Here is a 14798-nt window from a genome sequence, read left to right as displayed (position 1 = left end):
CCACCGGGGCCCGCGAGCCGGCGCCCGGAGCTGCGACTTACTCACCTCTCCCTTCTGCTTCTCTTCATCGGCCTCTGAGGGCACAGCGCACAGGGTCTAGCAGAAGACCCTGATGACAGTCTGGTCCCCAAGACTCGGTCTCCAGTCTCCCCACGTCTCTATGGCCAACACCGCTCTCCCCGGCTCGTGCCCTCCCCACTCCCTTCCGGCTGCCGGCGCGCCCTCCCTCCCTGGTGGCAGCGGCTCCTCTCACCCTCTGCTCCCACTTGTTGCAATCGCTGTGCAAAGGGCCGGGGCAGAGGTGGGGGCCGGGCGAGGGCAGCCGGGCCCGAACTGGCTGCCTCTGCCGGGCCACGGCCAATCCAGAGCGCGCCCGCGCGGGAGGGCCCTGGGCAGCCGCCGCCGGCGGGTGGAGCCGCGGGCAAAGCGCGGAGCTCGTGAAGTAGACGGCCCTGCCGCCCGCCGCCCGCCCGGGCTCTCTGGCTTCGCCATGCCGCCGTGGGGCGCCGCCCTCGCGCTCATCTTGGCCGTGCTCGCCCTGCTCGGCCTGCTTGGCCCGCGGCTCCGGGGACCCTGGGGGCGCGCCGTCGGAGAGAGGACCCTGCCGGGGGCCCAAGACCTGGACGACAAGGAGGCGGACGGCGGAGGCCCCGCGGACCAGTTCAGTGACGGGAGCGAGCCACTGCCGGGCGGGTGCAGCCTTGTCTGCAAGCCGTCGGCCCTGGCCCAGTGCCTGCTGCGCGCGCTGCGGCGCTCGGCGGCGCTGGAGCCCGGCCCGCGCTCTTGGCTCTCCGGGCCCCACGTGCAGACCCTCTGCCACTTCGTTCTGCCCGTGGTGCCTGGGCCTGAGCTGGCCCGGGAGTACCTGCAGTTGGCGGACGATGGGCTAGTGGCCCTGGACTGGGTGGTGGGACCTTGTGTTAGGGGCCGCCGGATCACCAGCGCCGGGGGCCTTCCTGCCGTGCTTCTGGTGATCCCCAATGCGTGGGGTCGCCTCACCCGCAACGTGCTCGGCCTCTGCTTGCTCGCCCTGGAGCGCGGCTACTACCCGGTCATCTTCCATCGTCGCGGCCACCACGGCTGCCCACTGGTCAGCCCCCGGCTGCAGCCTTTCGGGGACCCGTCCGACCTCAAGGAGGCGGTCACATACATCCGCTTCCGACACCCGGCGGCGCCGCTGTTCGCGGTGAGTGAAGGCTCGGGCTCGGCGCTGCTACTGTCCTACCTGGGCGAGTGCGGCTCCTCCAGCTACGTGACAGGCGCCGCCTGCATCTCGCCCGTGCTGCGCTGCCGCGAGTGGTTCGAGACCGGCCTACCCTGGCCCTACGAGCGGGGCTTTCTGCTCCACCAGAAGATCACTCTCAGCAGGTGGGTAACGGAGGCTGCAGACCAGCATGGAAGGAATAGAGGGCCTGGGCTGGCTAAGAAACAGAAACAGCTATGCATAGCATTGGAACAAACAGGCGTGGGCTAGTTTGGGCAAAGTTCTCTGAACACATCTTCCAAAGCCTTCCAAATCCTGTAATCTAGACAGAACCGGGGAAGCGGGTTTAAAGGTCATCGGTATTACTGTGCTAGAGCAGGGACTCCTGCCCCAGCCCCTTGCCTCATCTCAGCACCCCGGGCTGTATCCTGGCAATTTGAGCACCTGGCCCACGACAGCAGAGATACCTGACATTTACCACTTAGCCCACAGCTTGACAACTCAGCAAAGAGCACTCTGGAAACCACTGCAAACGATTATCTGCCCAGAATGTTTACTCACAGTCTCTAAGCCTGGAGGTGACAGGAATCAGAAATATGGTAGCATTTGAGGCCAGGTGCAGTGGCTCCCGCCTGTAATCCCAGCACTTTGGGAGGCCAAGGCAGGAGGATCACTTGAGCCCAAGAGTTTGAGACTAACTTGGGCAACATAGGGAAACCAGTCTCTACAAAAATTTCTTTTTTTAATTAGCTGGGTGTGGTGGCATGCATCTGTGGTCCCAGCTACTCAGGAGGTGGAGACGGGAGGATCACCCAAGCCCAGAAGTTCGAGGCTGCAGAGAGCCTTGGTCAGGCCACTACACTCCAGCCTGGGTGACAGAGCGACACCCTGTCTCAAAAAAATATATATGTATATACACACACAGACATATACACACACACACATATATATAGGCATTTATTTAAATTATTTATTTATTTATTTATTTATTTATTTATTTTTGAGACAGAGTCTCACTCTGTCACCCAGGCTGAAGTGTAATGACATGATCTAGGCTCACTGTAACCTCCACCTTCTGGGTGCAAGCTATTCTCTTGCCTTAGCCTCCCAAGTAGCTGGGGACTACAGGCATGCACCACCAAGCCCAGCTAATTTTTAATATATTTGTTGGTAGAGGCGGGGTTTCTCCACGTTGGCCAGGCTGGTCTGGAACCCCTAACCTCAAGTGATCCGCCTGCCCCAGCTTTCAAAGTGCCAGGATTACAGGTGTGAGCCACCGTGCCCAGCTGTTTGTTTGTTTGTTTTTTGAGGCAAGATCTTATTCTGTCACCCAGGCTGGAGTGCAGTGGCGGGATCACCACTCATTGCAGCCTTGAATTTCTGGGCTCAGGTGACATTCCCAGCCTGCACTCTGGCTTCTTCTTAGGAGAGGGCAGAATGAGGTCGAAGTCATTATGGCAACAGTGTGGTGTAGCAGAAAGACTTGGGATGTGGGAGTCAGACCCCCACCTCAGCTTCCCGAGTAGCCAAGACTACAGGCACATGCACCATGCCCGGTTAATTTTTGTATTTTTTGTAAAGATGGGATTGTGCCATGTTGTCCAGGCTGGTCTTGAATGTCTGGACTCAGGGAGTCCACCTGCCTTGGCCTCCCAAGGTGCTGGGATTACAGGTGTGAGCCACTGTGCCTGGTCAGAGATGAACATCTAATTTCAACTGAGGCTGGATTGAGCTACTCAAAAGACAGAGCTGCCCATCCTGGCCTCCTTGTCAGAATGCCAAACCCTCTCCAGGGGGCTAGAAACAGCATAGATGTTCTCTGTTACCCAAAGCAGTTGCTCTGAGGCCCCCATTTAGGAATCCACCCAGTAAATTACAGACTCAATTGCTTCCTCTGCCAGGCAGCACACTCTGTAGGAATATCTACCCCAGTTATACCCAATCAACATCACACTCGTGACATTACCAGGACAGGATGTTAGTTTAAAAAACAAAAATAAAAACAATGAATGCAACCTAAAGTCAAATGTGAATGATTAGCAGACGTGTCACCTGCTAGTTTGGATACTCTGAGCCAACAAGTTCTTCTAGGAGCAGTTCAGGAGGTTACAGTTCATAGCAAGTTCTCTACAGAGGGCCAGAATTTGCGGTTAGGAAGAGAACTGTCAGCAGCTGTGAGGTCAAATGTTGCCCCTAGGGCACATAGGCAGGTGCAGTGATGCTGTGAATGACAGGCCTAGTGGGCACCGTCTTCATATAAGAAGGAGGGAGGAGGAACCCATTGCTGTGCTGAGAAATGCCCACCCATGTGGCTGGATCTTCCCACTTCCCTAGAGAAGCCAGACACCTGCATTTTATGTGAAATCTTCTAATTTTATTATTTTATTTATTTATTGAGACAGAGTCTCACTGTCACCAGGCTGGAATGCAGTGGCACGATCTCGGCTCACTGCAACCTCTGCCTCCCGGGTTCACTGATTCTCCTGCCTCAGCCTCCCGAGTAGCTGGGACTACAGGTGTGCACCACCACACCCAGCTAATTTTTGTATTTTTAGTAGAGCTGGGGTTTCACCATGTTGGCCAGGATGGTCTCGATCTCGTGACCTCGTGATCCACGCACCTCAGCCTCCCAAAGTTCTGGAATTGCAGGCGTGAGCCACCGTGCCTGGCTGATTTTATTATTTTATTTTATTTTATTTTGTTTATTTTTTTAAACAGGGTCTGTGTCACCCAGGCTGGAATGCAATGGCAGTCGTAGCTCACTGCAGCCTTGACCTCCCAGGCTCAAGCAGTCCTCCCACCTCAGCCTCCTGAGTAGCTGGGACCATAGGCTTGAGCCACCATACCAGGCTAATTTTTTTTTCTTTTTTTTTTTTTTAGACATGGGTTTTCGCCATGTTGCCCAGGCTGTTCTCAAACTCCTGGACTCAAGCGATCCACCCACCTTGGCCTCCCAAAGTGCTTGGATTACAGGTGTGAGCCACCGCAACCAGCCTCATCTAGTTTTAAATGATGGCCATGAAATGAAATTTTTTCAAAGCCCTAAATGGCCAAAGAAAGCTTCTGTGGCCAGATCTGGCCTGCGGACTGTCTCTCTATCTCATCTGCTGTCACCTGATGTTCTCATTCTTCCCTCTCTTTCCCACCTTCCCCACCCAACGACTCGCTGCCAGGTATGCCACAGCCCTGGAGGACACTGTGGACACCAGCAGACTGTTCAGGAGCCGTTCCCTTCGAGAGTTTGAGGAGGCTCTCTTCTGCCACACCAAAAGCTTCCCCATCAGCTGGGATACCTACTGGGACCGCAACGACCCCCTCCGGGATGTGGACGAGGCGGCCGTGCCTGTGCTATGTATCTGCAGTGCTGACGACCCCGTGTGTGGACCCCCAGACCACACTCTGACCACTGAACTCTTCCACAGCAACCCCTACTTCTTCCTCCTGCTCAGTCGCCACGGAGGCCACTGTGGCTTCCTGCGCCAGGAGCCCTTGCCAGCCTGGAGCCACGAGGTCATCTTGGAGTCCTTCCGGGCCTTGACTGAGTTCTTCCGAATGGAGGAGAGGATGAAAGGGCTGAGCAGGCACAGAGCTTCCTTCCTTGGGAGCCGTCGTCGCGGAGGAGCCTTGCAGAGGCGAGAGGTCTCTTCCTCTTCCAACCTGGAGGAGATCTTTAGCTGGAAGCGATCATACACAAGATGAGAGACCTGGCCCAAGAACCCCCAAGTCCTGCAGAGAAAAACAGAGCTGGGCAAGGGAGAGTCCTGGAAAGATGGGGTGGACTGAACAGAGGGAGCTCCGGCTCTGTGCTCCTCATTCAGTCCCTCTCTCTTAAACTGGTGCCTTGAAGGAGATGGAATGCCCTGCGAGCCTGCGCTCACTTCATCCTCAGCAGAACTCCTGCCTGGCCTCTGCTCGGCATATCCCTACTCATCCGGTCAGCAGCGGAGTGTTCCAGTCACTGTCTCCTGTCACTGACATCACAAGCCAAAGGATGGCACTTTTTCAATCCATGGACACAGGAGAAAATGCCTTCTTACTGGCAGTGACTAGAGGGATGAGACATTTGTGTATGTCATAGGGCAGTGACCCCAATTCTCAAGCTGGAGCCACTTGATGTCATTAGGACAGGATGTTTGTGTCTCGGCCCCACTTCCCTCATTTGCTCTGTGGTTGTGGCACCCTGCTTTGACCGAATGCTCTGGCACCTGCTGCAGCAGGCTTGTGTGTGTGAGAAGGGTGGCAGAGGCAGTGGGGCTGGCTCGGTGAGGGCCCAGCAGGTAGAGAATGTGAACGTCCATCTCAAGGAATGCGAAGGTCCAATCTCTCAGAGGAACTCTGCAAGTCCCAGCTGGGAATGGGGCTGATCTGGCCCCCAAGCCTCACTGGAGAGATCCCAAGAGTATTTTACAAATAGGAAGCGCTGTCATGCAGGGTCTGAGGGCTTTGCTAGACCATGGTTCAAGGAGTCAGAATCTTGGCTACCCTACATGCTCCCTCTGGCACCATTTCAGGGGATTACTCCAGAGAGCTGCAGCCAGAGCTGTTTATCTCCTGAGATGTGGACTTTCTCTAAATCAGGAAAAGTACAAACCTCATAACTTAGGTGTTTTCTGGTTAGTTGCTCCCTTTTCTGATGCTACTACTGGCCTCTCCCTTTCCAGAGCCAGGAGACACATCTGGGACCAGAGGAAACAAAAGCACCAAGAGGTTGACTAGAGCTGACCAGTGATTTACAAATATTTCACATTACAATGTTTTGTCTGCTCAATTATTCAAAGGCCATCCCTTTAAAGGCAGAAAAGCTTCCTCTTAGATCTAGCCACTCAGCAACTAAGTGGGTATTTGGTTTTATGAAGAATAATGCTGAGGACCAGAGATAGTACATCAGAGATAAGATACAGTATACAAGTTGATCTAAATATTCTGGTTTGGATTAGGCAATTAAAATTTTTTTGGCAACAGGATATATGTTTCCATGTGTTGCTAAGATTCAAAAACTTTACCCTGAAGTTTTATTTTAATCGTCATTGAGAAAGAGGGCTCCTGTTCTGACCTCACAAACAGCAAAGCAGTTGTAAAGAAGAGAGCTGCTTATACCAAAACCCACATCCCAAGACTTGGCATAAGGTATTCCTGAGGCCATGATTTCAGGTTTAGATAATCTTGCCCCAGCCTTGTTCTTCTAGATCAAATCAGAAGTAACTTTGAAATAACTCCAAGAATCTGCACTGAAATGTAGACAGCACTCGATTGTCTAAGGCACATTATCCTGTTGTGAAAAATTATCTCCCTCCTGGCAGAGAGCCGTGGTGCACACCTGTAATCCCAGCACTTTGGGAGGCCGAGGTGGGTGGATCACAAGGTTAGGAGATCGAGACCATCCTGGCTAACACGGTGAAACCCCATCTCTACTAAAAATACAAAAAATTAGCTGGGCATGGTGGCGGGCACCTGTAATCCCAGCTACTCAGGAGGCTGAGGCAGGAGAATGGTGTGAACGTGGGAGGCAGAGCTTGCAGTGAGCCGAGATCGCACCACTGCACTCCAGCCTGGGTGACAGAGTGAGACTCCATCTCAAAAAAAAAAAAAGGGCCGGGCGCGGTAGCTCATGCCTGTAATCCCAGCACTTTGGGAGGCCGAGGCGGGTGGATCACGAGGTCAGGAGATCGAGACCATCCTGGCTAAAACGGTGAAACCCTGTCTCTACTAAAAATGCAAAAAATTAGCCGGGCGTGGCGGTGGGCGCCTGTAGTCCCAGCTACTCAGGAGGCTGAGGCAGGAGAATGGCGTGAACCCGGGAGGCGGAGCTTGCAGTGAACCGAGATCGCGCCACTGCACTCCAGCCTGGGCGACTGAGCGAGACTCCGTCTCAAAAAAAGAAAAAAGAAAAAAAGAAAAATTATCTCCCGGCCGGGCGCGGTGGCTCAAGCCTGTAATCCCAGCACTTTGGGAGGCCGAGACGGGCGGATCACGAGGTCAGGAGATCGAGACCATCCTGGCTAACACGGTGAAACCCCGTCTCTACTAAAAATACAAAAAACTAGCCGGGCGAGGTGGCGGGCGCCTGTAGTCCCAGCTACTCGGGAGACTGAGGCAGGAGAATGGCGTAAACCCGGGAGGCGGAGCTTGCAGTGAGCTGAGATCCGGCCACTGCACTCCAGCCTGGGCGACAGAGCGAGACTCCGTCTCAACAAAAAAAAAAAAAAAAAAAAATTATCTCCCTCCTCCCCACTTCTTGTTTCTCCTCCTCCACATTCCTCATCTGACTTTCTTTTGCCATTTCTAAGCAGGATAAATAAAAAGGAACTGAAATTACAGAAGCTGTTCTACCGCTGGTGAACAACAGCCTTAGTGTAAGGCTTGGTAAGGGATATTTACTGCCATCTGGCCATCCCCTACCACCAGCTGCCCTCCGCATCTGGAACAGTAGGGATTTCAGTTAATTAAGGTCTTGCAGTCCCAGTTGCCCTGCAAAATGGGAAGCAGCCTAGTGGTTTTTAAACCCTAAGGCTTAAAGAGTCCGCAAGGGTGAAAATCTGCATCGTTTCTCTAGAAACTATCCAGATACCGCAGGACTCTGGTTCTTCAGGAGAACAGCTTTTGGATAAATAGGGCTGGTTTTCCTTTCCCTTTTGATAGGAAAAAAAATTTTCCAGGGAGAGAAATGTATAAACTTGGTAGTTACAGTGTGAAGAATGGCAGAATCAGCCCCAGTTGAGGTTCCATTTATTCCTTTGAACCCTGAACTCCAGTGACCTGAACCCTAAAGTATTTCTCTTCCATGGCTCTTGTGCCAGATGCACCCACTGCATATCCCAAGAACATTCTCTCATTTTCCCATTACTACTTGAAGACTAGGGCTGAAATGCCTGGTTTGTTTTTTGTGGGGTTTTTTTTGTTTTGTTTTTCGTTTTTTGGGGGGTTTCATTGCTGGGAAAGTGTAGTTTCTGTTCAAGCAGGAAAGGTTTGGATAACCCCGTCCTTTAGCCTAATGATTCAAGAATCACACAGGTGAATTCTGCTTTGGTAAATAGTTAATTGTGTGAAGCCAGCTGGAGGAGCCCCAGGCACACTGTTCTACGAATGAGTGGCCCTTGAACAAGTTATGAGTTTGAGGAAGCAAGAAACAAACAACAAAACCAACCAATAGGCGGGGCATAGTGACTCATACCTGCAGTACCAGCACTTTGAGAGACTGAGGTGGGAGGATCACTTGAGGCCAAGAGATTGAGACCAGTCTAGCCAACATAGCAAGACCCCAGCTCTACAAAAAGTTCAATTACCTAGGCATGGTGGTGCACCCTGTAGTCCCAGCCACTTGGGAGACTGAGGTGGTAGCAACTGCTTCAGCCCTGGAGGTCGAGACTTCAGTGAACCCCTCCCAAACATCTAAGAAGTACCACTGAGTTGGACTTTGCAGGTGATGGGTCTTCAGTGATCTTCAGGCCTCATTATTTGCTTGCCTCCTTTTTGGTGTCCGTTATTTACCAACATCTTCAAATGATAAGGTTAAAAAATTAATACAAATAAGGAAACGAGCCAGGTGCAGTGGCTCACTGCAAAGTACAGTAACCCCAGCACTGTGGGCAGGCAGATCATTTGAGTCCAGGAGTTCAGTACCTAGCCAACATGGTGAAACTCCATCTCTACAAAAAATACAAGATTAGCTGGGTGTGGTGGCACATGCCTGTAGTCCCAGCTACTTGGGAGATTGAGGTGAGAGAATCGCATGAGCCTGGGATGCAGAGGCTGCAGTGAACCAAGACTGCGCCACTGCACTCCATCTTGGTCAACAAAGCCCTGTCTCAAAATAATAATGAAAATAATAAAACAAAAAGCCAAAGACTAAAGGGAGGCATTAATTCAGAAGTGGCAATTGAGTTCTCTGTCTCTAGCCATGGATCAGAATGCGGAAAGCAGACAACTGCTTGTGAAAGTTTCTGTGAGTTCTAAGTTCTGATCTCTGATATCAAGATTGTGCTAAGCTATAACTTAATTCTCATAATTTAGTATTTTATGTATTTATATATAGATTTCCAGGGTGGCTTGGCTGGAGACGACAGTTGAAAAACACAGCACTAAATTCTCTGAGAAGGCATCATCTCTGTTTTGAGTGACGATATCCTAAGACTTGGATACTGATAGAAAAGAGGCCTTGGCCGGGTGCGGTGGCTCACACCTGTAATCTCAGCACTTTGGGAGGTCGAGGCGGGCAGATCACCTGAGGTCGGGAGTTCGAGACCAGCCTGAGCAACATGGAGAAAACCCCGTCTGTACTAAAAATACAAAATTAGGCCGGGCGCGGTGGCTCAAGCCTGTAATCCCAGCACTTTGGGAGGCCGAGATGGGCGGATCACGAGGTCAGGAGATCGAGACCATCCTGGCTAACACGGTGAAACCCAGTCTCTACTAAAAAATACAAAAAAATAGCCGGGCGAGGTGGCGGGCGCCTGTAGTCCCAGCTACTCGGGAGGCTGAGGCAGGAGAATGGCGTAAAACCTGGGAGGCGGAGCTTGCAGTCAGCCGAGATTGCGCCACTGCACTCCAGCCTGGGCAACAGAGTGAGACTCCGTCTCAAAAAAAATAAAAATACAAAATTAGCCATGCATGGTGGTGCATGCCTGTAAACCCAGCTACTTGGGAGGCTGAGGCAGGAGAATTGCTTGAACCTGGGCGGTAGAGGTTTCAGTGAGCTGAGATTGCGCCATTGCACTCCAGCCTGGGCAAGAAGAGCAAAACTCCATCTCAAAAAAAAAAAAAAAAAAAAAGAAGAAGAAAAAGAAAAGAAGAAGAAAAAAAGAAAGAAGGGAAGGGGAGGGGAGGGGAGGGGGCCAGGCATGGTGGCTCACACCTGTAATCCTAGCACTTTGGGAGACTGAGGTGGATGGATCGCTGGAGTCCAGGAGTTTGAGACCAGCCTGCCTGGGCAACATGGTGAAAACCTGTCTCTACAAAAAATACAAAAATTAGCCGTGTATGACGGCGCATGCCTGTATGCCCAGCTACTAGAGAGACTGAGGTGGGAGAATCACTTGAGCCTAGGAAGCCAAGGCTGCAGTGAGCTGTAAACATGCCACTGCACTCCAGCCTGGGCAACAGAGCAAGACCCTGTCTCAAAAAAAGAAAAGAGAAAAGGTCTCAAAACAAGGAAGTGTCACCTTGACTTTATACATAACCTCAGAACCACCTAAGAGTCAGAAACTCTTCTGTATTCATCTTCCATCCCAAACCACAAGATCCTTTCTCAATCCGTCACCGTTAGTAATGAATCCCGAGGTATCTTCCTTTAGAGATGAACTTTAGCATGAATTCCTCTTCCTGCTTAAATAAGCTGATACACTTGGCCACTCTGGTAGAACTTGGTAACAATGCCAATAAAAGTAGTATTTGTGATTATTCAGTCAAGCCACAAAGGATGACACCAGAAATTGTTTGACTCATTATCACAATTTGCAGATATAAGATTGCATTCAGGAAGGCTTGAGAAGTTGTACATAGGGAGTGTCCAAGTACTCAGAGACGAAATGAATGCCCCAGGAAACAGTAAGTTTCCTTCATCATCAGTGGGATATTCCCACTGATAATCCCATGATTATTATCCCATAATTCCCATGATAATTCCATCATCAGTGGGATATTCAAGCCAGACTGCCCCTTGGCACATATCATGGAGAAAACATGTGGCAAGAAATGAGGATGAACTAGATCAGATATCCAGTTTCTTCTCATCTAAGGTCTGTGAATTAAAATAAATAATGCTAATGATCTTAGTGTGTATAACAACTTAAGGTGAGTTTCTGGACTCAAGGATCAGAAAACCACAGACCTAACCAGGATCCTGGGAGTTGAGAGATAACATAAATTTTAATGCCCTGCTATAGTGACCAGAGTGAGTGTGTGTGTCTGTGGCTTTTGTTTGCTTGTTTAAGGTCTTGCTCTGTCACCTTGGGTAGAGTGCAGTGGTGCAATCTTGGCTCACTGCATCCTCAACCTCCTGAGCTCAAGCGATCCTCCCACCTCAGCCTCATAAAGTGATGGTACTACAGGCATAAGCCACCATTCCCGGGCCAGAGTGTTTTATTTTGTTTAGAGAAAGGGTTTTGCTCTGTCACCCAGGCTGGAGTGCCCAGTAGTGTGATCATGGTTTACTGCAGCCTCGACCTCCCGAGCTCAGGTGATCCTCCTACCTCAGACTCCTAAGTAGCTGGGACTACAGGCACACACCACCATGCCTGGCTAATTTTTGTATTTTTTGTATAGATAGGGTTTGTTACTATGTTACTCAGGCTGGTCTTGAACTGAACTCCTAGGTTCAAGGGATCTGCTCACCTTGGCCTCCCAAAAACCTGAGATTATAGGCGTGAGCTACCACACTTGGCCTCAGAGTATATTTTTAAGATATACAATGATTATGCTCTAGTCACAATTGCGCAGAGGAGCTAAAGTTTTGAAAGAAGTAAAATGATACTTCATTGAAACAATGATACTCATGCATCAAAAGTAAGTCTCTAGTCCCTGTAGTCTTTCCTTGTAATAATGCAATACCTTGCCTTAGTATTTAGTATGATTGAACAAAAAATTTCTCTCCAGCTTATTTGTCTCTGAATAGTAAATCAGTCTCCCTGTAACACTGGAATGTTACTATTTTTTAAATCTCCAGAAACAAATATGTGCTGTTTATCTTCTGAAGTCCTCTGTGTACTAAGCCATGCTTGCCTGCTGTGGCGTTTAGCAGAGCCTCACTGCACATTCTCTATCCACTGGTTGTTGCCTTGCTTTTGTAGATCTAGCCTCATGTGGCCTAACACTAACCAGTAGCATCTCTGTTTAATCAATAACCAGGCCTCCTGTTCTGGGCTAATAATTTCCCAGCAGGCGTACAATTCCCTGATCATTGATGGTACCTACAACAAATACATTATTCAGTGGACAAATGGTGTTTGTGTGTTGATAGGATACTGAAGTAATAGTTTGGAGATGTGGGTTCCAGTTTCTACTTCATCGATGACTTAAGTGACCCTGAGAAAGTTATTTTATGAGTTGTTCCATATGAAAAGACTGGGAATGTGTATAGGCCTTAATTTATAAGGTCTGTTAGGATATAATGAGATAGTTAATAGCATACGGATCCCATTCTCCAAGACTCTATTTAATTCCTCAACCAGAGCTCAAAGACCTCCATGATGAAGTGGCATCTGCTTTCAAATCACAACCTTTATTCTCTGATCAACATCTTGTAAGGCTAAGAAGTTCCAGTTGTTAATTGCACTGCAAAGTTGGGAAGGGCCTGGAAGAGCAGCATCTTTGAGCCTCATAGGTTGGGTTTGGGTTGCCCAGTTGAGGGCAAACTCTCCCAATCCCCACCCCCATATATGTACACATGCACTGATACCATGTCACAGCTAATCGGTTTCAAATCAATTTTGGTCAAAAACCGTCTGCATTTCTATTTCTTATAGATGAAGGTCAGAGAGGATGTGACTTTTAAGATCTCACAGTTAGTGATGGGGCTAAGACCAGACCCAAATTAGTGCTCTTTATGCCATACGTTATTTGCCTTGTCCTAATCACTGTCTGAGACGGTACTAAACAATGTCCATTTTGAACTCCAAAACGTAAAGGATTTTAACAAAAGGGTGGGGGTTTCAGGGAATCTCTCTTCAGAGCTGCTGGGGTGCACAACTGCATGAGGGGAGCCATGCACATTTATCTATAAATGGCACTCTTTAAAGTTCACTGCACAGCCTGCACAGAGCTAACACCCTCAGCAGCCTTTCTCTCCCTGTATCTGCTAAGAGCAAGTATCTGAAAATAGGGTGGCAAAAGGTAAAGTCATTAATTGCCCAGGACACATACAGGACGACCCTGATTCTGCAGATGACATAATGTGATGTAGGTGATGGCATAAGGGCTGTGAATCTAGCTGACCATCATGATTAATTTTTTTGTTTGTTTTTTTGAGACGGAGCCTCACTTTGTTGCCCAGGCTGGAGTGCAGTGGCGTGATCTCAGCTTACTGCAACTTCCACCTCCTGGGTTCAAGCAACTCTCCTGCCTCAGCCTCCCGAGTAGCTGGGACTACAGGCACGCGCCACCACACCCAGCTAATTTGTGTACTTTTGTAGAGATAGAGTTTCTCCATGTTGGCCAGGCTGGTCTCAGACTCCTGACCACAAGTGATCCGCCCGCCTTGGCCTCCCAAAGTGCTAGGATTATAGGCATAAGGCACTGTGCCCGGCCTCCCATGACTAATTTTATGTTCAAATTTCTTTTACAATCAGGTAGGATAGATTTTAAATTCTTTTTTTTTCTTTTTTTGAGACGGAGTCTCGCTCTGTCGCCCAGGCTGGAGTGCAGTGGCCAGATCTCAGTTCACTGCAAGCTCCGCCTCCCGGGTTCACACAATTCTCCTGCTCAGCCTCCCGAGTAGCTGGGACTACAGGCGCCCGCCACCACGCCCAGCTAGTTTTTTGTATTTTTTTAGTAGAGACGGGGTTTCACCGTGTTAGCCAGGATGGTCTTGATCTCCTGACCTCGTGATCTGCTCACTTCGGCCTCCCAAAGTGCTGGGATTACAGGCTTGAGCCACCGCGCCCGGCCGATAGATTTTCAATTCTAAGCATAACTCGAGTCTTTCCTCCCACTTTAATTTGAAGAACCCAATTGTGGGGAGAAAACAAAGAATCTTTTTTGTTGTTGTTGTTGTTTTTGAGAGGTAGTCTCGCTCTGTCGCCCAGGCTGGAGTGCAGTGGCCACGATCTGGGCTCACTGCAAGCTCTGCTTCCCGGGTTCACACCATTCTCCTGCCTCAGCCTCCCAAGTAGCTGGGACTACAGGTGCCCGCCACCGCACCCGGCTAATTTTTTTTGTATTTTTAGTAGAGTCGGGGTTTCACCATGTTAGCCAGGATGGTCTCGATCTTCTGACCTCGTGATCTGCTCACTTCGGCCTCCCAAAGTGCTGGGATTACAGGCTTGAGCCACCGCGCCCGGCCAGAATATTTTTTTAGAGACGGAGTCTCCTTATGTTGTCCCGGCTGGACCCCAAACTCCTGGGCTCAAGCAATCATCCCACCTCATCCCATCCTACTCCTGAGTAGGGGGGGAACTATAGGCGTGAACCTCTATGCCGCAGAAATCTTGTGTTTTAATCCCATTGAGTTACTCCAAATTCAGGTGGGTATATTGAAAATACTGGAGATGAGGTCTGGGGTCTAATCCTGGCTCCGCAAGGCAAAGTCTAGCTCTGACACCCAGGCTGGAATGTAGTGTGGTATGATCATGGCTTACTGCAGCCTCAACCTTCTAGGCTCAAGCGATCCTCCCACCTCAGCCTCCCAAGTAGCTGGGACTACAGACATGTGTCACCATGCTTAGCTAATATTTTTATTATTTTTTTGTAGAGATAGGGTCTCACTATGTTGCCCAGGCTGGTCTCAAACTCCTAGTCTCAAGCAATCCTTCCACCTCAGCCTCTCAAAGTGGTATGACTGCAGGCATGAGCCACTGCACCTGGCTGCCACACAGCTGTTTGAGGCAAGCAAATTAAACACTATATAAATGTTAATCTCAAAACAGTTTAATATCGACATCCT

At 49.9% G+C, this 14798-nt stretch overlaps 1 protein-coding gene across 2 annotated transcripts; it reads left to right on the top strand.

Moving 5' to 3' along the window:
• Positions 1–83: 83 nt before the first annotated feature.
• On the top strand, positions 84–7171 carry ABHD15 (abhydrolase domain containing 15). Of its 2 annotated transcripts, XR_004430807.1 has the most exons (3): positions 84–1368; positions 4378–4972; positions 7113–7171. XR_004430807.1 is itself a non-coding variant. In XM_033184419.1 (2 exons), exons 1-2 carry the CDS (start codon positions 113–115, stop codon positions 4901–4903), a joined length of 1782 nt encoding a protein of 593 aa, XP_033040310.1. In that variant the 5' UTR covers positions 84–112; the 3' UTR covers positions 4904–6168. The 2 variants fall into 2 exon arrangements, 1 of the variants encoding a protein (XP_033040310.1); XM_033184419.1 differs by lacking the exon at positions 7113–7171 and having other exon boundaries at positions 4378–6168.
• Positions 7172–14798: the final 7627 nt, after the last annotated feature.

Source organism: Trachypithecus francoisi, unplaced genomic scaffold (genome assembly GCF_009764315.1).
Source record: "Trachypithecus francoisi isolate TF-2019V2 unplaced genomic scaffold, Tfra_2.0 Lachesis_group20, whole genome shotgun sequence".
In the NCBI taxonomy this organism is placed as follows: Eukaryota; Metazoa; Chordata; class Mammalia; order Primates; family Cercopithecidae; genus Trachypithecus; species Trachypithecus francoisi.
This window is presented reverse-complemented; position numbering and strand designations above follow the sequence as displayed.

What these genes read in the sequence shown, in the direction of transcription:
- ABHD15 (XM_033184419.1), top strand. Translation starts at nt 113, where the DNA reads ATGACAGTCTGGTCCCCAAGACTCGGTCTCCAGTCTCCCCACGTCTCT. An exon ending in CAGAAGATCACTCTCAGCAG is followed by an intron (nt 1,369 to 4,377) that starts GTGGGTAACGGA and finishes ACTCGCTGCCAG; the next exon opens with GTATGCCACAGCCCTGGAGG.